The 24,776-nt window shown below is 39.0% G+C and overlaps 1 protein-coding gene across 1 annotated transcript in view; it reads right to left on the bottom strand.

Moving 5' to 3' along the window:
- The window catches only part of LOC115265005 (neurotrimin), a 370,539-nt gene extending 353,172 nt beyond the window's left edge, over positions 1 to 17,367 (bottom strand). The window contains exon 1 of the mRNA XM_062851040.1: positions 14,668 to 17,367. Coding sequence (XP_062707024.1) covers positions 14,668 to 14,824 — 157 coding nt within the window. The 5' untranslated portion in view covers positions 14,825 to 17,367. The remainder of the gene's footprint in view (positions 1 to 14,667) is intronic.
- Between the last annotated feature and the right edge of the window lie 7,409 nt (positions 17,368 to 24,776).

The raw sequence follows: 24,776 nt of genomic DNA, 5'->3' as shown, positions 1-24,776 counted from the left end.
ATTCACAAAGGATATGTATTATATCCCTTTCGAGACGGAGCGCAAAAAACCGGAATTTGCATACAAATTGCTCAAATTTGGCTCTCCAGAACTCTCGGAGTTTTTAATTTATCAGCACTTTTTCTTTGGCATTTGTAAGAACTACTCTTTAACTTTCGATTCCTAGCTTTGTCCACCTAGATAAATTGAAAAGTAAAAATTTGCGACAGATAAAACTTTTTCATGTTTTACAATTTTTGCTCATTTTTTGTTTAACTTGTTGTGGTAAATCTCACACACAACATAAACAAAAGTTTATTTGCACACATGCAAGTATATGTAATGGCTCAATATATAAAACAATTTACATCAGATAAACCAAAGACTAAACAGTTGAAAAAATACGCAAAACTGTTATTGCTCAACAGCACAATTGTGCTGGTTCGTCACGAAAGGGATATATCATTGTAATTTTGTCTAGAATGCTGCAGAATCTGAAAACATTTTGAATGCTGAAAATGGCTAAAAAATGATAAAAAAGAACATGATTTTGAAAACTCTTTTGTAGAAGAGCAAAATAAATAAAACTAGGTGCAGTTTTTTGTTTAAATCAGGGCTGCCCAACGTACGGCCCGCGGGCCGCATCCGGCCCGCGAGGACATTTCATGCGGCTCGCGGCACGATTGAAGAAAAGTAATGACTTTTGGCCGGTGGAGTAATAAATTTGAATGTTTTCTCTTTTCCAATGAATTATAATTTCAAAGCAAGATTATCATTTAAAGTCAGTATAGGTATTTTCAAAGATTTTCAATCAGTTATTTTGAGCTTCTTACAGATTCCGTCCGGGAGAGGTATAGTAAACCGGGGTCAAATTGATCTCCGGGTCGAAATTGATCAGACGTTTTTCAGTTAGATAAATCATACTTGAAATAGTTTCCATTCCAGTATCGTGCAGTTGAAATCAGGTACTAAACGGTACTTGAAGGGAAACTACTTAAAATATGCTTTATCCAACTCAAAAACATTTGATCAATTTCGACCCGGAGATCAATTTGACCCCGGTTTACGGTATCAAGTTTTCGCAATGAACATTGAAATGTTTGCGAAATTTCTAGCTGGCATTGCAATTTGGAAAACCAACGTTTCAGCGTAACCTCAGAGTAATTCTACTCATTTCCAGAATTTCCATTGTTGGGGGAAGTTAAGCCACTGCGTCCAATCAGCTGAACAATAATTCAGCTTATTAGATGCAATGTCTTAATTTTCGCCAACAGCGGAAGGAAAAAAAATCTTAAAATGAATAAAAGTTTCAATAACGATTGTTGTGTATTTTAGAGATCTCATTTATGTGTCAATAATCTCAAAACTCCGGCGTGTTCTGTGAAAACAAAAAATAAGAATCTTCGTTTGATAAATACCAATTTTTACAATATCAACACGTACTCAAAAATTCTTACAAAATTTACAAAAACTCAAAAAATTCCATAAGAATTTGTCTCGAAAAGCAAATAGGAAGAAACCATAGTCTCGCCAGAAATGTTTAGAAAAGTTTCAGGAAAACCTGTAGGATTTGAAAAAAAATGAACTCTGGCCCGTCAACTGGTGTGGAGTGTAATCAATGGCCCGCGATCGTTAAAGGTTGGGCAGGCCTGGTTTAAATGATACACCCTAATCAGGAGAGCTGGTTTCCATACTCAATTATTTTTTTAAGCTGTTGAAATTTCGATAATTGAAGTACTTCCGATGAGTTATGATACAAATGAAAAAAAAAACAGTAAAAAAAATCATCAATTCAGGCATTTACTCTTTAAAAAATATACATCCCAAAGGGTTTAATTGATTGCCACATGATTCATTCATCTTCAAAAAATATTAGGCTTTGGAAAGTCACAAAAAAATTTAACTTATGGCCAGGAATTTGGTCCATTTACTCCTATGTGCGATTGTTCGACGAAATGGCACTTGGAGAGATCTTTCTGATTTATTCTGAATATATCATATTGTATGGTGTGTATTGGCTATTTTTACCATCTTATCATCTATCGGAAGCCGTTTCAGCGATGCAAGCTTTCTAAGTTGATGATAGGACTTAGGGCCGATTTCTTCACCTACGCTCAACTCGTAACCCAAGTAACACAACTTGTTTTATATTAGTTTAAAATTCACTATTCATACTTAATCGACTGTTTTTTTCTTGAATTATGGACTTAATATCAAACACTTATATAATCAAAACAGCGCAAAAAATGGCGGCATATAAAACATCTTACAAGTTATATAAGATGTATTGCTAAACACCAATTGTACTCCCACGGTACGTTCTAACCAACTCTTTAATATTGATTGGCTAAAACCAAGTTATTTGATAGTTGTTAAACTTGCAGAATGCGATTATAATGCAATTACATTCTTAGGTTAGAATCAAGCTTATTTCAAGTTATTCAACCTGTAAAAAACCTTAATATTGCGTTCCGTTTCAACTTTTGTAATTAAGCTTTTTTTGGTGTTATATAACTTGGAAAATCCACTTATACTACCTGTTGCTAAGCCCGACGGTAAGTGAAGTGAAAAAATACAGTAAAAAACAATAACAAAATGTTTGTTTTTTTTTTAAATAAATGCAGTTAGCTTCTGAATCATTACAAATATTTCCAAGTGATGGAGTCGGCATGATATTTTTATAATTCGGACAGCAAACAAAATAATGGGTTATACTTAGTGGCATTAGTATTGTTTTATTTGCGCTTCAAGATTTATGGAGAAACTTATAATTTCACTCACATATAAATCATGCGCCACTAGGTTGAATTCAAAAGTGTGACCCAAATATGCTATTTGATGCCGATTTTTATGATTTTTTCATAATGCACGCGAAAACGCAAAATGGCAGATGATCGATGGGGCTTACAGTGCCGTTCAAAATGTTTCCAATAATATTCTATTTTTAATAATAATTATAGTCAAATCCATTACTGACTGAACACGGTTCATGGAAAGTCATATACTGTGAAACATTTTCCATAAGATGATCAATGAATCTAAATAATTAGAATGTTATTTAGTTCTTAACATATTTTTGTTTGTGTACTCATTTATTTACTCGGTACTGTAATTTATTTTATTTCTCTAATGAGGTGAAGACAGACACGGTTTGTATTTCGATTAAAACCTAAGTTGAAATTGCTTCGAGATTATGTCTTGCGAGCAATTATACAACAGTTTGTACAACAATTTTTTATGACGTTAATCATGCGCCTTGATAACATCTTTTCAACATACTTCCATGTTAGTGTACATAATTACAACGTCAAAATAACCATATTACAACAGGTTTCTTGGCCTGGCTTTATCTGTCATTACGTCGAAATTCTATCAACAATTAATGTAAACAAACGGCTCTGCTGATGGTCCGGAATTTTGTTGCTATTTTATAGGTTCCGCAAGATTGCAAATTCACAGTGAACGATCATAACGACTATTCTATCCCCATGCCCAGTGCCATTCCTAATCCGTGAATCTGTTCGCGCATTGGCAGAATTGACCAGCAGTTCGGCAACGCATTCAATTAAAAAACAACGAATCACACGAGATTAGAGCTTTGGAAGTCTTGTGCGTAGATTCGTCGAAAAGTTCCTGGGATTGCTAATGGAGCGTACCGCCGATGTGGTGATCGGATGTTTTCAGATTTGTGAATGTTGAGTTCATAATGGGAGTAGGATGTTTTACGATTAGTGGGAAGGTGAACCGGACGAAGTCGCAACCGCTGCTTTTCGGGTAGGGGCTTGATTATTCTTGGAAATTTAGCCAGATATCAGACTGTTAAGCGTGTTGGAAATTGTCAAATCCTGCTGTAGACACGACATGCTTATTCTCACATCTGTGAGGCCTTCCTGAATGCAACAGATAGCCGTAGATATGATGGTTTCATCAAAACCACAAAGTCTCATGAAGTGGGAACATTAACATTGGCTGTCAAAAGTGAATGATGATTGATGGATAATGCTCTAAAAGTGTTGAATAATTGTATTACCAAAACATTTCTTTACGATTTAAAGCCATTGATAATTGTTTTCTCTTTATCATGTGCCAACATTAAAAAATCTTTCAAATAACACAAGATGTTTTCTGATGCACTTATAGTGCAATTATATAGCATCTTCTGAAGTTTTGATTTTTGAAGATGTTTTCTGTGTTACTTGGGAAACCTGATACTTCTGGAAGAGTCCAAGCAAGAATTCCTCAATGAATTCCTGAAGCAATTCCTTGGGGTATTACTAGAAAATTCTTGAGGAAATCCCCGGGGAAATCACTGGAGATTTGTTTTAGCGGAATGTCTATAGAACTCCTTGGTGAAATCTTTGGAGAAACCCCCAGAGAAAATCTTGAAAGAATCTCCGCAAAAAAACGATATTCACAGAATTTGTCCTGGAAAAATTCCCGGTAGAATTGCTGGAGTAATACCAGCAAGCAGACGCGCCAACTTGGCCAAATTATGGTGTGGGGGAGTGGCAAAGCCCGGTTTTATTTATTTTATGTATGGGAAAATCTTTCGATTTCAACTTCAACTTCATCGTCAAATATTGGGGGGGGGGAGGGTCAAAACCATGCTTGCCCCCCTAAGTTATCACCTACGTCAGCAAGAATTCATGGAGCAATCCCAAGAGAATTTTATGTAAAAAGTCGTGGAAGAATATCTGAAAAAAAATATCCTGGAGAAATACCAGTAAGAATTACTTGAGCAATGCATAGAGAAATGCTTGGAGGACACAGGAATACAAAGGGGAATCATCACTGAAAAAAATCTCTCGAAGATAAAACAAAATATTCTTATTGGTTACATCTGGAGGAAATCCTAGTAGAAGTACTGCAGCAATTCCTTTGCATTTTTTACTGAGAACGGTTTTAGTTAAAGAAACGATTTCCATGCATCTCTTGGGTGATTTATCATTTTGTATTAGACACATTCAACCGTGACGTTACAACGTTTTGACGCATTCGTAGTCAGATTTTCCACTATAACTCATGAAAACGATTGTAAACCTCAAAATATTTTCTCATATTCGGATTCTTTGTAAAATTTCTGATATATTTGACCTATTGAACATTTAGTTTTCATAAAAAAAACGTGTTTAAAATGCGTATTTGTAGCGCTAGAATCCGACCCTCTGTACCGCGCTACCAACATCTTAAAAATCTGCTCGGATTTTTATGTTATTCTGATTTTTTTTTTCCACCATTGAAATTTATTGGTTTGTTCTTCAATTCAATGAAATAAAACATATAAATTTCGGGTTTGTTTTTAGATAATCGACTTTTACATTTCGTGACGTTACAACGCCCGTTCAGTTTCAAACAGGGTTCTGCTCGCGTTGTATGTTAGAATCAGAATAATCAGCCGAATTTGCCCGAATTTGTGAATATATTATTGCATTATCTTCACTGCTTCAAGGGGAACTTTATTCTATTGAAAATCAGTTTTGTGATAAATGGCTCGGAGGGCCAAGTTATAGCTATCAGCAGAATACTCCTTCATGAAGGTTGATGACACCGGCACTCATCTTCAGCTTAGTACCATCCTCTCTCTCTCTCTTCTTGGCGTAACGTCCTCACTGGGACAAAGCCTGCTTCTCAGCTTAGTGTTCTATGAGCACTTCCACAGTTATTAACTGAGAGCTTCCTCTGCCAATGACCATTTTGCATGTGTATATCGTGTGGCAGGCACGAAGATACTCTATGCCCAAGGAAGTCAAGGAAATTTCCTTTACGAAAAGATCCTGGACCGACCGGGAATCGAACCCGTCACCCTCAGCATGGTCATGCTGAATACCCGTGCGTTTACCGCCTCGGCTATATGGGCCCATATAGTACCACCCATATTCTTCTAATTTTGTCCCAAAGACTAGACCGCTGAGATTCATTACTTCGCACCACCAGATATTTAGATTTTTCAGCATGGAACTCATCACGCCGTCGAGATAAACATTGTTTCAATAATCTATGCAATGTCATCAATTCAAGTAAAAACGCTTAAAGATGTGTGCGAGAATTTATTGAACCAAAGGCATACCAGAGGATCTGCATTTCACTTAGGACCCTAAGATCAACTTCTGTGATCTCAGAGATAATAGACCTAACGGACCTAAACATTTAGGCCTGTCCAGCTTTTCAAAAATGTTCTCTGATTCTCAAGTCCACCCCCATATTTTGATTGGCATCCTAAAAGAAGTAACTGGTCAAAATTTCAGCCAAATCCATTGAAATTAAGAGGTGCATCAAATCAATTTTGTGTTTTTCGACTATTTTTGAACTTCAAAAAATCATAACTACACTAAAACATGTCAAATCTTAATTCTTTCGGCAGAAATTGAAAGCTATACTTGTCTGCTACAACTTCTCCAAACAACGTGTGCCAATAAAATAGAAGGAAACATGTGTAATTATCACATTTGTAATCAGAAAAACCTTAAAAAGTTGATTTTTTGATAGATTTCGTTCTGGAACACCCTAATATACTTAAAAAGTTGGATTTTTCAAAACGGCATCATATTTTCCAATGTTTTTTGGTTATTTGCTTCTTTGACACCAATGCTGTAGGAGTTGAGCAAAAATTACTAAAATTCGTGAAAGTCAAATGTGGCCTAAAAACTAGCTTTTTGGAGGCAATCACGTTGTGGCGATGAAATGCGAACTGCTGTGCCGTTCACAGGAAACACGCAAGTTCTACCAGAAGCTCAACGCATCCCGCAAAGGCTACGTGCCGCAAGCCGAAATATGCAGGGATAAGGAAGGGAGCCTCCTGACGGACAAACGTGAGGTGATCGAAAGGTGGAAGCAGCACTTCGACGAGCACCTGAATGGCGAAGAGAATGTAGGCACGGAGGACCAAGGCAGCGGAGGAAATGACTATGTTGGTGCAGCAGAGGACGGGAACGAACCAACTCCCACGCTGAGGGAAGTTAAGGATGCCATCCACCAGCTCAAAAACAACAAAGCGGCTGGTAAGGACGGTATCGCAGCAGAACTCATCAAGATGGGCCCGGAAAAGTTGGCCACCTGTCTGCACCAGTTAGTAGTCAAGATCTGGGAAACCGAACAGCTACCGGAGGAGTGGAAGGAAGGAATAATCTGTCCCATCCACAAGAAAGGCGACAAGTTAATGTGTGAGAACTTTCGAGCGATCACCGTTTTGAATGCCGCCTACAAAGTGCTATCCCAGATCATCTTCCGTCGTCTTTCACCTAAAGTAAATGAGTTCGTGGGAAGTTACCAAGCCGGTTTCATCGACGGCCGGTCGACAACGGACCAGATCTTCACCGTACGGCAAATCCTCCAGAAATGCCGTGAATACCAGGTCCCAACGCACCACCTGTTCATCGACTTCAAAGCGGCATACGACAGTATCGACCGCACAGAGCTATGGAAAATTATGGACGAGAACAGCTTTCCCGGGAAGCTGACTAGAGTGATAAGAGCAACGATGGACGGTGTGCAGAACAGCGTAAGGATTTCGGGTGAGCTATCCAGTTCATTTGAATCTCGACGGGGACTACGACAAGGTGATGGACTTTCCTGCCTACTATTCAACATCGCCCTGGAAGGTGTTATGCGACGAGCCGGGCTCAACAGCCGGGGTACGATCTTCACGAAATCCAGCCAATTTGTCTGTTTTGCGGATGACATGGATATTATTGCCAGAACATTTTGAACGATGGCAGAACTGTACACCCGCCTGAAACGTGAAGCAGCAAAGGTCGGACTGGTGGTGAATGCGGCTAAGACAAAGTACATGCTGGTAGGTGGGACTGAGCGAGACAGGACAAGCCTTGGCAGCAATGTTACGATAGACGGGGATACTTTCGAGGTGGTAGAAGAATTCGTCTACCTCGGTTCCTTGCTAACGGCTGACAATAACGTGAGCCGTGAAATACGAAGGCGCATCATCAGTGGAAGTCGTGCCTACTATGGGCTCCAGAAGAAACTGCGGTCAAAATAGATTCACCCCCGCACCAAATGTACCATGTACAAGACGTTAATAAGACCGGTGGTTCTCTACGGACACGAGACATGGACGATGCTCGAGGAGGACCTGCAAGCACTCGGAGTTTTCGAGCGACGGGTGCTAAGGACGATCTTCGGCGGTGTGCAGGAGAACGGTGTGTGGCGGAGAAGAATGAACCACGAGCTCGCTGCACTTTACGGCGAACCCAGCATCCAGAAGGTGGCCAAAGCCGGAAGGATACGGCGGGCAGGGCATGTTGCAAGAATGCCGGACAACAACCCTGCAAAGCTGGTGTTTGCAACTGATCCGGTTGGCACAAGAAGGCGTGGAGCGCAGAGAGCACGATGGGCGGACCAGGTGGAGCGTGATCTGGCGAGTGTTGGGCGTGACCGAGGATGGAGAGCTGCAGCTGCAAATCGAGTATTATGGCGGCAAATTGTTGATTCAGTATTATCATGAATTTGATGTGAACTAAATAAATGAAATGAATGAACCTGTTGCTAAGCCCGACGGTAAGTGAAGTGAAAAAATACAGTAAAAAACAATAACAAAATGTTTGTTTTTTTTTTTAAATAAATGCAGTTAGCTTCTGAATCATTACAAATATTTCCAAGTGATGGAGTCGGCATGATATTTTTATAATTCGGACAGCAAACAAAATAATGGGTTATACTTAGTGGCATTAGTATTGTTTTATTTGCGCTTCAAGATTTATGGAGAAACTTATAATTTCACTCACATATAAATCATGCGCCACTAGGTTGAATTCAAAAGTGTGACCCAAATATGCTATTTGATGCCGATTTTTATGATTTTTTCATAATGCACGCGAAAACGCAAAATGGCAGATGATCGATGGGGCTTACAGTGCCGTTCAAAATGTTTCCAATAATATTCTATTTTTAATAATAATTATAGTCAAATCCATTACTGACTGAACACGGTTCATGGAAAGTCATATACTGTGAAACATTTTCCATAAGATGATCAATGAATCTAAATAATTAGAATGTTATTTAGTTCTTAACATATTTTTGTTTGTGTACTCATTTATTTACTCGGTACTGTAATTTATTTTATTTCTCTAATGAGGTGAAGACAGACACGGTTTGTATTTCGATTAAAACCTAAGTTGAAATTGCTTCGAGATTATGTCTTGCGAGCAATTATACAACAGTTTGTACAACAATTTTTTATGACGTTAATCATGCGCCTTGATAACATCTTTTCAACATACTTCCATGTTAGTGTACATAATTACAACGTCAAAATAACCATATTACAACAGGTTTCTTGGCCTGGCTTTATCTGTCATTACGTCGAAATTCTATCAACAATTAATGTAAACAAACGGCTCTGCTGATGGTCCGGAATTTTGTTGCTATTTTATAGGTTCCGCAAGATTGCAAATTCACAGTGAACGATCATAACGACTATTCTATCCCCATGCCCAGTGCCATTCCTAATCCGTGAATCTGTTCGCGCATTGGCAGAATTGACCAGCAGTTCGGCAACGCATTCAATTAAAAAACAACGAATCACACGAGATTAGAGCTTTGGAAGTCTTGTGCGTAGATTCGTCGAAAAGTTCCTGGGATTGCTAATGGAGCGTACCGCCGATGTGGTGATCGGATGTTTTCAGATTTGTGAATGTTGAGTTCATAATGGGAGTAGGATGTTTTACGATTAGTGGGAAGGTGAACCGGACGAAGTCGCAACCGCTGCTTTTCGGGTAGGGGCTTGATTATTCTTGGAAATTTAGCCAGATATCAGACTGTTAAGCGTGTTGGAAATTGTCAAATCCTGCTGTAGACACGACATGCTTATTCTCACATCTGTGAGGCCTTCCTGAATGCAACAGATAGCCGTAGATATGATGGTTTCATCAAAACCACAAAGTCTCATGAAGTGGGAACATTAACATTGGCTGTCAAAAGTGAATGATGATTGATGGATAATGCTCTAAAAGTGTTGAATAATTGTATTACCAAAACATTTCTTTACGATTTAAAGCCATTGATAATTGTTTTCTCTTTATCATGTGCCAACATTAAAAAATCTTTCAAATAACACAAGATGTTTTCTGATGCACTTATAGTGCAATTATATAGCATCTTCTGAAGTTTTGATTTTTGAAGATGTTTTCTGTGTTACTTGGGAAACCTGATACTTCTGGAAGAGTCCAAGCAAGAATTCCTCAATGAATTCCTGAAGCAATTCCTTGGGGTATTACTAGAAAATTCTTGAGGAAATCCCCGGGGAAATCACTGGAGATTTGTTTTAGCGGAATGTCTATAGAACTCCTTGGTGAAATCTTTGGAGAAACCCCCAGAGAAAATCTTGAAAGAATCTCCGCAAAAAAACGATATTCACAGAATTTGTCCTGGAAAAATTCCCGGTAGAATTGCTGGAGTAATACCAGCAAGCAGACGCGCCAACTTGGCCAAATTATGGTGTGGGGGAGTGGCAAAGCCCGGTTTTATTTATTTTATGTATGGGAAAATCTTTCGATTTCAACTTCAACTTCATCGTCAAATATTGGGGGGGGGGAGGGTCAAAACCATGCTTGCCCCCCTAAGTTATCACCTACGTCAGCAAGAATTCATGGAGCAATCCCAAGAGAATTTTATGTAAAAAGTCGTGGAAGAATATCTGAAAAAAAATATCCTGGAGAAATACCAGTAAGAATTACTTGAGCAATGCATAGAGAAATGCTTGGAGGACACAGGAATACAAAGGGGAATCATCACTGAAAAAAATCTCTCGAAGATAAAACAAAATATTCTTATTGGTTACATCTGGAGGAAATCCTAGTAGAAGTACTGCAGCAATTCCTTTGCATTTTTTACTGAGAACGGTTTTAGTTAAAGAAACGATTTCCATGCATCTCTTGGGTGATTTATCATTTTGTATTAGACACATTCAACCGTGACGTTACAACGTTTTGACGCATTCGTAGTCAGATTTTCCACTATAACTCATGAAAACGATTGTAAACCTCAAAATATTTTCTCATATTCGGATTCTTTGTAAAATTTCTGATATATTTGACCTATTGAACATTTAGTTTTCATAAAAAAAAAACGTGTTTAAAATGCGTATTTGTAGCGCTAGAATCCGAGCCTCTGTACCGCGCTACCAACATCTTAAAAATCTGCTCGGATTTTTATGTTATTCTGATTTTTTTTTTCCACCATTGAAATTTATTGGTTTGTTCTTCAATTCAATGAAATAAAACATATAAATTTCGGGTTTGTTTTTGGATAATCGACTTTTACATTTCGTGACGTTACAACGCCCGTTCAGTTTCAAACAGGGTTCTGCTCGCGTTGTATGTTAGAATCAGAATAATCAGCCGAATTTGTCCGAATTTGTGAATATATTATTGCATTATCTTCACTGCTTCAATTGATCCGTTTATTCTATTAAAAATCCGTTTTGTGATAAATGGCTCGGAGGGCCAAGTTATTGCTATCAGCAGAATACTCCTTCATGAAGGTTGATGACACCGGCACTCATCTTCAGCTTAGTACCACCCATATTCTTCTAATTTTGTCCCAAAGACTAGACCGCTGAGATTCATTACTTCGCACCACCAGATATTTAGATTTTTCAGCATAGAACTCATCACGCCGTCGAGATAAACATTGTTTCAATAATCTATGCAATGTCATCAATTCAAGTAAAAACGCTTTAAGACGTGTACGAGAATTTATTGAACCAAAGGCATACCAGAGGATCTGCATTTCACTTAGGACCCTAAGATCAACTTCTGTGACCTAACAGACCTAAACATCTTAATTACTTAGAGAGTTGGTGTCTTTGGTAAAGTTTTTGGATAAGTCAAAGACTTATAGCTGATTAAACATTGGACGTGAGATTTCACCTCTGGGCGACGCTAATTAAAAGTTTATAATAGTTTGCAAATTATTAGTATTTCTCAAAAAGTTTCCAACAAGTTTTGACTAGTTGAGAAAATAGCAGTTAAAATTTGAAAATTTTTTGGCGCTATTTTAAAAGTTACAACTTTTTTTCTGAATAAATATATTGTGCATGATTTTTTTCAAAATTTCAACAACCACTAGGCAAGTAGACCTTAAATCAAACAACTTTTAAACTGAAGATCCTTGAAAAGTTAAACAACTCTCCAAGTGATCAGGGTACTGACACTTGTGGTATCAAAGACAGGCGTAACCTAGGGCGTAACACTGACATAAGTTGTTTGGCTGGTCAAGAATTTTCAATTGATGGGTCATATGATTTAAAATCCTTCCACTAGGAGGTGCTGGGGGGCATACACATTTGTATTTTCGTTTATCTCAGGATCCCAAATAATTAGAAATATTGTTGCTTCGCTAAAGTTGTTGGGTAGATCAAGAACTTTCAGTTTAATAGCCGTTTGGTTTTAATTTCTGCCAAACCGTGGCGCAAGTTGCAAATTTTCAAAAAGCATACCAATTTTATTAATTATCCTGAAATCATTCAGAAAGCCGAAAAAGCAAATTCTCACATTTCGACTGATGGTTCCTCAGCTTGTCATCTGTAATTGCTACAAATTTGTACTTGATTGGTTAGCTCTACACGATGATAGAGCGCTTCAAGCAGAGTACATCGTTTTGACTGTCGTTCTATTAACTCTTATATCTTGGGACCAAGTGAATCAAATCAAATTATTTTTTGAACATTTATGACTAATATAGGCTCAGTGTACCAGTTATGGCTATAGTACCTCAAATTCGCCATAGTTGATTTTCAACGTTTAAAGATACAAATCACCAAGAAAAAAAATCGTGAACAACAGATCACGATCACAAAAGATGATTGCAATCATTCAAACTTCACAATTTGCTCAAATTATGGTAGAAATAAATCATTTTCCTTAACTTTTCAGCCTCCTTGCACCCTATTTCGCCATAGTGTACCAGTTATGGCAAACCCCATAAGGAATGCATGTAAATAGTGCGAAGTGGAACCCAAATTAACAAATGTGTCCATAACTGGTACAGGGTTCCTATCATTGGCACACGCCGTAATAAATACTAAAAGTAGTTTTGGCTCCGTTTTTATATTTTTCCTGTATAGTATGAAAACTAATCAATCATTTGACTTATTGTTTACATTCATAGGTCTTCTTCTTATTTTTGTAGAAATAGTGTTTCTTAGGTGGTGCGATAACTGGTACAGGCACCCTATTGGTTTTTGATTACCATTTGATTGGAATACAATATGTCCAAAGTGAAAAAAGTACCAGCGTGCAGAGAATACTTTTTGAGAAATTAGAATCATTTGCCAGCTTTTGCAAAATGGAAACTAACGTTTTCTAGTGGTGAATTCTCGCATATAATGGTAAATCCACTGCAAGTCCTTGACTTTACCAAAACATTTAAATATGAAATTTAGTTCTCTAGCGCCACTTTTTGGTGGAACTTTAAACCAAACTATCCATCAACTGTAAATCTTTGACCAACCTAACAACTTTGCTGAAAACACTAACTCTTGAAGTTATCAATATCCTGAGATATATGAGATGGTAATTTTGTCAGTGTTTCATCTGTTTGGCTCCGATACCATATAAATTATCGGTTTGAGTGTCATTTGATTACGATTTAAAATTTTTACATGATCGCATTACAATTACCATTTACACAATTTTTGAAATTTGTATAGAGCTTAGATTTTGGCCAAACATCACTTCCCCCCGTCCTTCAAGAGTCTACGTAGTTTATGAACGGGCCCTAATGGTACGCTTTTTATGAATGATACCTTGAAAAAGGTCTCATACAGGACTGAGAAAGAAAAAGGTTTGAATATAGAACTACCTTTGTCCACTGCAGGAACCGCCCAAGCCAGAGAAATTTGATCTTTTCCACAGAACTTTTTTTCGTGATGTTACAACGCAAACTTCAACCAGGTGAAACTCAGGCGTCAGTGAACCGATTTATTTTCTTTTAATCTCATTTGAAAGCTATTCTGGAGTACAAAGACCATACAAAATTTCATATTTGAAACTTGTTCCGAATTTGAATGAATTTCATAAAGGTTGCTTTTTAGTGTCGTTAGACGCTTAAAAACCTATACCTTGACCAGCCATACCTCAGAGTTGTAAAGTATTACAATCAAAATTCGTTGTATGCTAAAAAATCTACATAAATTTTTCTGTCAATCATGGAAGACTTTTGAAAAATCAGTACGTTGATGTTTAAAATACGGCAGCTTTGATGAATAGTGTGCCTGAAAGCCTCAAAATCACGATTTTATTGTTAGTCTTAACCGTCGTTCAATAAATATTCATTGTTACATAAATATCATGTAGAATACATTTTTGGACGACTAGAGTAATGTGGAATGTTATGAAAATGTGAAATATGTCAAATTTCAACTTTGAAAAATAAGTATTGGTGATACGGGGCCCATAGAATGTGTCATTATCGGTTTAAAAGGTCGGACAGGTTTAGGCGCTAGAAGAGCCAGAAACACAATTGTTTGCCCCTTTTTAAATGTAACGCGAGATTTTCTCGTTACGTAATTTGGACATGACGTCAAAAGATATCAACACAAATACACATTGATTATACAATGATAATGCTAAACGAAAACCGTTATTTTTATGTTCAAGAAATTCTGACAAAATCGGTTCACCACTGTCTTACTATCGACCACGTGTTATCGAAGACCAGACCAAAACTTACCGTTTGCAACCAGTCCAACGTTGGACGAAGGAGCGGCGACCGATTCTACCGTCTGAGTCATCATCCCGGCTAGCAGCAGCGATGAAAGCAGGACGCGTGGCAACACTGTTACCCACAGCATCAGGAGGGTCCCCACCCCTCCTCGCACCGGGGGCATTCTCTCCAATCAATTATCAGTACTCGACAACGGCACGAGAAAGCCGGCAAACAACCGCGTCTGCACGGTGCCACAAGCTATACGAACGTCGTAGTGTAGGAGGCTTGGCAATCGGCCACCAAGGGTCAGGACAAACAAACGCTGAAACTAGTTTAACAAGGTGTCAAACACAATCGTGGCAATCGCCACGAACTTCCGGTTGTTGCAGTTTGTCACGTCACACCACCGCCAACCGCCAGTTATGCAATCTCCTCTTCCGATTCTAGAAATGCCAACACCACGGCAAGCCTCAAAGGAAATCAATCATCCGGTAATTATCACTAATTCAGTTGTAATGAGCAAACAATTAGCATCAACAGTAAACGCACAAACACATGTTATGCCAGATCAAAGAACGATGTTTGCACTATATCAATCGATTTGCATATGAATCCACTTTATCAAACCGGCACAAGCTCGAACTAAGCCTCGTTAATCCACCTTATTACAGGTGACCACTAATCCGCAACGCACACTCTCCAGTGAACAATCCACTTAGCATTGGAAACCGAGCCGCGACTCCGCGAAAAACACTACCGTACAACAGCGCATCCGAAATGACACTGAAAAGAAACGGCCAACAGATTCCACGCCGAGGGTTCCGTTTATCTCGATGAAATACCAATTTTATATTTATTCATCATCACTGTTCAGAGCACGGACTACCGCCGGAGATCTACTCAACTGCTGCACTACACGCCAGCTATCAGTAATGTCATTACCGCCATCATCACGCAGTCATCAGCAGCAACAACATAACATACGCTCCCAATGTTTACCTTTCGAATTTAAGCATTTTTCTCTCAAATCTCTCGTCGCGTGTGTTTTCCATCTCGAGCGGAATTCCAAGCTTCCTTCCGCCAGTTAGCATCTCGGAAAAATCATTTCTCTCCGCAGCATCCACCGGATTCCGTTCTCTCTTTGTTTACATTTTCACACCTTAACGCCCAAGCGAATCCTTTCCACAACAGCACAAAAGAAACGTGACAACCGGCGAGAGAGCATAATGCCAGCGAGTGTGAGAGAGGAGAAAATGCGCGATCCGGAATCGAGAGCAGCCAATCAATGCGCATGATCTCCAACCTCCCCTCCCTTATCGAACAGCTGTGCATCTCTCGTCGACTGTTCCCTACGGAGGAATTTTCCTCCCACCAGCGTCGCCCTATTCAGCAGAACCAATTCGCCGCGCGCAGGTGAGGATCCTTTTTGCTCTCTTTTCCCCTCTTCGTAAGAAGGCGCCCCCACCCACCGTAACTCCACGGTACGAAAATCGCCATTCGACCAATCAGCGCTCAGCTCAGCGCGCGCCTTGTGCTCTAAAGAAGTCCCGTTTCTTTCCTACGACAACCGACGACGACGACGGCGACGTTCGGAGGAAGAAAAACTTTGGCCATATATTCTTGCATTCACCTGAACCTCCCCTTCCTTTCCCCCAACAACGAGCCACCTAGCTATAACAATGGACGAGCACATAAGAGCCTGGATGCAGCTTCTTCGTCCTCGACTTACTTTCGCATCTTTGTGGACCACCACCGACCGCCATCGGTCCTTGAGCTCATGCCTCACGGAGAAAGATGTTTCGCCTGAATTATTTCCGTCTGGCTCCATGGCTGCAAACTCGTCCGCACACAGATGCCAGGCTAGCGGCGAAGGCGAGGGAATCCAGTTGAAGGGGAAGGACACTCCCTCCTAAACGAGCGTAGATGCACCGGTACATATGCTGTCGTCGCGTATCGTCTGCCCGAATTTTAGGGGCTCAAAATGTCGTACTGTCGGTCTGTCTGTGTGTCTGATTGTCTGACTGTGCTGTAACATTGACCCCTGCACGTGACGCACTTGGAAAAGTTGCATTTGCATATTTTAAGGTATGAACAGACGCTTATATACCAGCACTGTCTGCGGCAGTCAATTTCACCCTCCAGTAGTTCCCCGTGCTGGCCTTATCTTCCGCCACATACCGAATCGGGGCGAAGATTCATCAGATTAGATGACGTCTGCTGGCGGATTTGGGAGTTTTCCGAGCTGTTACATAGGTACCCAGCTTTGTTGTACAACAAGCTGCCATCGAACTCTGTGTCGTCTGAAGATGGTGCCCAATAATGACCAGACGGTGGCACTCTCCCATCGCATCGCCGGTAATAAGTGTGTCAACTGTAAGCAAGAGGACTTTGTACGCGCCGCCGGAAGACAAAAGGGCGCCTTATGTACAACACGCTTGGCCGATCTCTTCCTCTCCATACTGCATCACGGCTCGGCAAGGTAGGTTGTAGGTCGGTGTACTACGTGTTGAAATGCGAGAAGGCGTCGCGTCGCCGGACATCCAAGGTGGTGCTGGTGATGATGAGACGGCGACGCGACGAGGAGCGTACGTAAACGAAGTTGGGTGTTTTCATTCAACGCCTTCTCAAGATAGAGAGGGATTAATCATGATGGAGGACGAAGGTCAATTACCTTGACGCTTTTGTTTTTTGATGGTGGGATCAATTGGTTTTGAATAATCGATTCATGGTAATGGATCAGCTACAACGGGACTACGATCCTGAGTGATATAATGGTTAGGTATCATAAACTTTATGGTTGACTGTCGATGCGAAATTGGTTTTTGACCAACGTGGTAGAAGCTTGTGTTTATTATGAGTAATTTTCACTGAAACCGTGAAGTCTGAAATTTCCAATTGTTCATGCTTTTTTGTTAGAAACCGATAAAAAAAAGTGTGGAATCTAGTGTGGAATTCACCTTAATTACTTTAAATAGAGGGACCCCTTGCTCTCCAAGGGGCTATAAAAGTGCCGAAAATTATGATTTTCCGCCTATTCTTGCGTGATATCTGCAAACATAAGGCATCTTCTGTTCTTTTCTCAAAATTGTTTAATGTAACCTATCACAAGGCACGGCAAAGGCTGCTTATTTCAAATCCCAGATCCATTATCCTCTGCTCAGATTCCTCTACCTCGCGTGGCACTGGCAGGCCTACTGCGAGTAAACTTCGGGAAGATCGGTGGAAGCTTTGGCCGTAGGCTGACAGGGAAAGGAGAGAAGGTTTGCATATACAAACCTGAGCGTCCATTCTTCAGGAGGAGTTAGTGCACTATGGTCCTATGCACTAAATATGGGAAGTAGGGAGTTGGTGTCCGCCCCAGCGAACCAGCCGTAAAAATGCAACGGAAAATCAGCAACAGAATAATACGAACCGACAACAACGGCAGCGAACAAAGAGAATTTGACAACTCGGTACATGAAACTGACATTCTTTTTTTCAACTTCATTGGAAGCTCCCGCATACTCGCCAATCTACTGAAGGACCGCGGGCGCGGGTTCAGCATCGTAGCACTGCAGAAAGTGTTTTGGACAGGTTCCATGTTGAGGAGAACGTATAGAGGTAATCATACCACGTGAGATGTGTCAGATCCTGCTAGAAACACTGGCCATCTTAGATGTCGACTTGGCTAATGTCGGTACCAAGAGTATATATATGTAGTCGAAACGGAGCGGAGTCAATTATTGACGTGACCTTTTGTAGTCCTGGCTTAACCTTCCTACGGTGTTCAGGTCAATATGACCCGGATCGCACTTTTCAGGCGCAATGTCTTTTGATCCCGATTTGCTATAGCTTTGAAACTTTGTGACTTTTAATCTGCCAAAAACTATTTTTTTTTTAATTCTTAATCACTTAACCTAACCCGACCAGAAGCACCTAACAAGATAATAACAAAATTATAACAACCGTTGTTAGAAATAACAGAATTTGATATAATTTTGTTGTAAGGATTCTTATAAGTGAATGACCATAACAAAATTGTAACAAAATTTGTTATTATTTTAGAAACAAAACTATAACAAATCTTGTATTATTTATTCAAACAGGTATATAACAAAATTGGTTACATTAAGCATATTAAAATAATTGCCTATATATAACATGATTTCGTAACAGATTTATTATAATATTTGCTATGATTTTTGCAACAAAATAATTTCAAAATTTGTTGGATTTTTGTATCGACGCGAAAAAGTTTGATCATTTTTGTAATATTGACCATTCAAGCCAAAAGATTAAAAACAAAACGTATAACATAGGTAGCATTCATTTATAACGCAACGCTACGCTAAAATCGTCATGTTTTAACTCCCCCTCCTCTTCCGGTACACTTTAGAGTATGAAAGTCCTAAAGTTTTTGTATTGACCGTATCGCTCGATTGTACTTCACCCTCTCCCCTGAGCGATACGTAGTTTGTGGACGGCGTCACATTCCTTATGAAAAAAGTAACAGAATTTGTTATCATTTAGTTTTAATCTACTAAATTCACATACAAGTAGTGTTTTGAAGCTATCGTTATGCGATATCATTACAGCTAGAAGCTGTAGTAAAAAAAAATCTTGGGATATCAACATGACTTTTTATCAAAAGAAACTGTAAGCTGGAATATAGCTGCAAATCAAATGATTCACAAGTATCTGTTTTCTAATTTTTTGGGATTCTTTTATTGAACTCTAATCCAAATCCGGAATAGTTGCTAGATGATATGCCAATCGAATAAGAATCCAACCAACAAAACCGTTGCTATTATACAGTTTTTTTTTGTAATGTGGCAGCTCTTGTAGCGTTCTCTGGTGGAAATTGGAGGGCCGGTGGAGAAAAAGGCTAACAAGAAAGTAAAATCTTCTCTAATGAACTTCGCGAAATTTCGAAACTGTGGAAAAGCAGGGTAGAGAAAGTCGTGTAGAAGTGAACCCACTATATAGCAAATCTGCGCGAAATCCGTAAACGACAAAACTTTAATACCTCGGTTTCAGGCAAAACGTAGCTAACGTATTCAGAAATAACAGTATTGGGGACTACGAAGCAAATTACCACAGTTGATCATGTGCGTGAAGCGCCGATTTTTTGACCATGGGGAAGCCCCGACTAGATGGACATTACAAAATTATAACAAGCTGTGTTATTTTGTTATAATAAATTTTTATAACAAGGGTTGTTATAAAACATGTACCGTTAGTAGTTAAAATAACAAAAAATCTAACAAAATTCCCACTGAAAAGAACAAAACTGTAATAACTTGTGTTATGATCATAACAAAAATATTACAAAACTTGTTCCATGAAATATGATACAATATAACAAAATTATAACAAATTGTGTAATAATTCCTTTGACACCAATTAGGGTAAAAACTAATTTTTATACTCATTTTTGGGTAAATATTTTTAAGTGTGTTATTCTATCTTTAGAAAAAAGTAAGTAACATAAAAAATAGTTTTCAGTACGTTATAAAATTTTTGGGTCTGAACGGGATTTGAACCAAGACACCTACCATCGGTAGAAATCTGGCGCCTCTGCCAATGAGGCCATCACGGCTCTTGAGGAGAGCGGTGATAAGAGCTTTACTGGTTCTACGTATTGCCAGCTCCGTCATTCAAATCCTTGTTTGTCAGACGTACACGAGAGGGGTAGTATACTACCCCTCTCGTGTACGTCTGACAAACAAGGATTTGAATGACGGAGCTGGCAATACGTAGAACCAGTAAAGCTTTTATCACCGCTCTCCTGAAGAGCCGTGATTGCCTCATTGGCAGAGGCGCCAGAGTTCTACCGATGGTAGGTGTCTTGGTTCAAATCCCGTTCAGACCCAAAAATTTTATAACGTTCTAGAAACTATTGTTTATGTTACTTACTTTTTTCTAAAAATAGAATAACACACTTAAAAATATTTACCCAAAAATGAGTATAAAATTAGTTTTTACCCTAATTGGTGTCAAAGGAATTATTACACAATTTGTTATAATTTTGTTATATTCTATCATATTTCATGGAACAAGTTTTGTAATATTTTTGTTATGATCATAACACAAGTTATTACATTTTTGTTCTTTTCAGTGGGAATTTTGATAGATTTTTTGTTATTTTAACTACTAACGGTACATTTTTTATAACAACCCTTGTTATAAAAAAATATTGTAACAAAATAACACAGCTTGTTATAATTTTGTAATGTCCATCTAGTCGGGCCCGAGCCCAGAAGCTCCTAACAGGATTATAACAAAATTATTACAACCGTTGTTAGAAATAACACAATTTGATATAATTTTGTTCGAAGGATTCGTATATGTGAATAACCATAACAAAATTGTAACAAAATTTGTTATTATTTTAAAAACGAAACTATAACAAAACTTGTATTATTTATTCAAACAGATATATAACAGCATTTGTTACATTATGCATATCAAAATAATTGCCTATAACAAAAAAATCGTACGCGTTTATTGTAGTATTTGTTACATTTTTTGTAAGAAAGTTATTTCAAAATGTGTTAGGTTTTTTTTATATTGACGCGAAATAGTTTGATCATTTTTGTAATACTGACCACTCGAGTGAAAAGCCGTAAAACATAACTTATAGCATTCATTTAGAACGCAACGCTAAAATCATCATGTTTTAACAACCCCCCCTCTTCCGTCTCGCTTTTTTGTATGAAAGTCCGAACATTTTTGTATGGACCGTAACGCTCGGTTGTACTTTTCCCTCTCCTTTGAGCAACAACAATTATCATTTAAAGCATGGCCCACTTAGTAATGGAACATATTCCTTTGCCTACTATAGCGTTCCTGGTGGATTTTTTTGGAAACTTTCGATGTCTGTTTGTTGACAAATACAACAACAATAACAGTGATTTTTTTCAGTTCCTAAAAAGTTGTGCTTTTTAAGATAGGCAGCATGCAAGAGGAGCGCAGAAATAAAATCGTGCACAGTCATCTGGAGAATCCAACGTGTGGTCCGCTTCCCAGCTGGCTAAAGTGTTGAATTTTCCTAGAAACACCGTGTGGCGCGTGCTAAAAAGGTACAAGGAAACATTGACGACGACTCGGAAGACGCAGAGTAAACGTATGTCAGACCGCGATTTGAGTAAAAGGTATGGTGTCGCCCGAAGTACGGTGCAGAGAATTCGCTATCGCGCAGGCCTACATGCATACCGAGCTAGTAGGCAACCAAACCGATCCCTGAAGCAAAATTCCGTGGCTCGAAACCGAGCACGGAAGCTGTATGACAGCCTACTGACGAAACATGTTGGGTGCATCCTGATGGACGATGAAACCTATGTAAAGGCCGACTTCCGACAGCTTCCGGAACCAAAATTTTACAAGGCGAAGGCTCGAGGAGGTGTCCCTTGAAGGTTCAAGTTCGTTTTCGCAGACAAGTTCGCCCGCAATTACAAAACCGAATGCCTCCAGAAGCGAATTCCGCCCTTCATCCAGTCCCATGATGGTCCAGTGGTATTTTGGTCGGATCTTGCGAGTTGCCACTACAGCCAGGATGTATTAAAATGGTACAACGACAACGATGTCCAGTTTGTTCCGAAAACGATAAACCCACCCAATTGTCCTCTGTTCAGGCCCTATGAAATCTACTGGCTATTATGAAACGGAAACTGAAGACAAAAAGTGCAGTCATCAAAACGGCTGCCCAGATGAAAATTTGGTGGGATAAAATCGCCAAAACAGTGGACGATACCGTTGTGCGCCGCCTAAGAAGCCGTATATTAAGGGAAAAGTTCAAGAATTCCTTCGAAACCATGACGAATTAGATTTAGAATTAGATTAGATTAGAATTGGAGAATTAGATCGATTACAATAAATACCAAAACAGTACTGCAGTTCTAATTTCGCCAAAAAGTACACACCTTAAAAATATCATGAAATTTTAAGTGTCCTGAACCTGACATATACGAGCATCTTCAAAAACACACATTTAGAGGTTATAACATGTAAATTTACGTCTTTCAAGGCATCCCAAAATAAAACTTATTTTTTCTTAGCGTCTAGCAATCGCTAAAACCGACTTAACAGATAAAACATAGAAAAGTAAATTACTGTGATGCGTGAAATACGAACACCGAATCTGCTGATCGTGAGCCACATCTCTTACCTCTCGGTTATTTCACCGAGTTAGAAGGTGGCTGATGAACGCGATACTGATTTTACGTTTCTGGTGAAACGGATTTGTTGACATCTAACGCAACCAACCAGCACTTTTATGACGCGCATAAAATTGAGTTCAATTTGTGATTCAGTCTTAAAACGTTTACGTGTTTTGGTGATTCCGTTTCGTGGAAATTTCAGAATTTCTAAGTGTGTATACCAAGTAGTGAATGTTATTGAACATGGAGAACGCAAAAGTGGAACAAAATAATTATAACATGGAATTTGTTTATTCTATCTATTTTGCTTCGACCTTAGGGAGCATCTATTAAATACGTCACGAAAAAAATAGAAATTTTCAACCCTCCCTGCCTCTTCCAAAGTGACGATAAAGTTAATGGATGACCCCTTATGTGATAGATTCCATTTCATTGCTTAAAATAAAAAAAAATGTGGAATATAACCAAATTATATCTACAGCTGTTATCATATCTGCATATGATATAATTGTGATAGATTAAAACAAAATCACTAACGACAAAACAAGTCTATTATATGTCAACGAGCTCAATGTGACGTCATACTACTCCGCTAGTGTGCGTCTGACAAACAAGGATTTGAATGAGGAAACTGGAAATACGCAGAACCAGTAAAGCTTCTATCATCGCCCTCTTCAAGTGTTGTGATGGCCTCATAGGCAAAGACGTCAGATTGCTACCGATGGTAGGTGTCTTGGTTCAAATCCCGTTCGGATCCGAAAATTTTATAACGTACAGGAAACTATTTTTTTATGTTACCTACTTTTTCTAAAAATAAAATAACACACTTAAAAATATTTACCCAAACATGAGTATAAAAACTTAGTTTTTACCCTAAAAGGTTGCCAAGGAATTATAACACAATTTGTTATAAATTTGTTAGATTCTATCATATTTCATGGAACAAGTTTTGTAATATTTTTGTCATGATCATAACGAAAGTTATAACATTTTTGTTCTTTTCTTGTGGGAGCTTTATTAGAATTTTTGTTATTTTAACTACTAACGGTACATGTTTTATAACAACCCTTGTTATAAAAAATTATTGTAACAAAATAACACAGCTTGTTATAATTTTGTAATGTCCATCTAGTCGGGTAAGCAAGCTTCCTTCACGGTCGTTGCACATGACGGGAGAAGGCCCTGTTTTTCTCCGCACGCCATTGGCAGTTTCGTAAAACCTCCGCATATCATTCTGCTCCATACTTTCTTACGCCTGGAGCAATCACATTTTCCTCGTGATATTTTTTCTTTCTGCATTGGATTCGTTTTTCGGCTGCTCTCGCTTCCCTATATCCAGAGTTTCCTATTGCTCATGTGTACATAAATGTGACAGCGAGCCTCCTACCAAATTGTCTCCCAGCTCTTCAAAATCGCAGTGTGCTGCGCTGCTAGGAGTCTCACGAAAATCAGGTGGGTGCGAGCTAAGCGCCTAGCTCCCGGGGAGCTCGTCTCATGCGCTGCGTGAGCTGTTGGTATCTAAGGTGAAAAACAACATCTTGGTAACGAAGAACCTCAACAACCTTTTTCCGTACACAACTCAAGTGTGTGGTTGGTCTATACGATACGACTAGGGACTCTCAATGCAAAGGTTAAAGTTTCAATTCTTGTTCGTTTAGGAAGTTTTTGTCGTGAAATTTTCTAATTTAATCAGCGCATGAGACGAAGCTCATGAGACACATCTTGAGAAAAATGAGGCGCACAACTTTCAGTCTCAAAATGTACAGAGCACCTGGGAGCTCGCTTGCCATGTGCCTCCCGTACATGGGACTACAGCACGTGTACATCAACTCTGCCTATATCGCTCCCTGCTCTGCCAAGTACCAGATACCAGCATCCGGCTTCTGGCGACATTCGTCTCATCCGTTACCCTCTGATACTCCTAGTCGAACCACCCATTCCTAGGTCGTCTTTGAAATGAGCAGTGCCTATCACCTCCCGCGCTGCCGTACTCAT

This window comes from Aedes albopictus, chromosome 2 (assembly GCF_035046485.1).
Source record: "Aedes albopictus strain Foshan chromosome 2, AalbF5, whole genome shotgun sequence".
Taxonomy (NCBI): domain Eukaryota; kingdom Metazoa; phylum Arthropoda; class Insecta; order Diptera; family Culicidae; genus Aedes; species Aedes albopictus.
The sequence above is the reverse complement of the archived record's forward strand: the minus strand, read 5'-3'. Positions and strand labels throughout refer to the sequence as shown.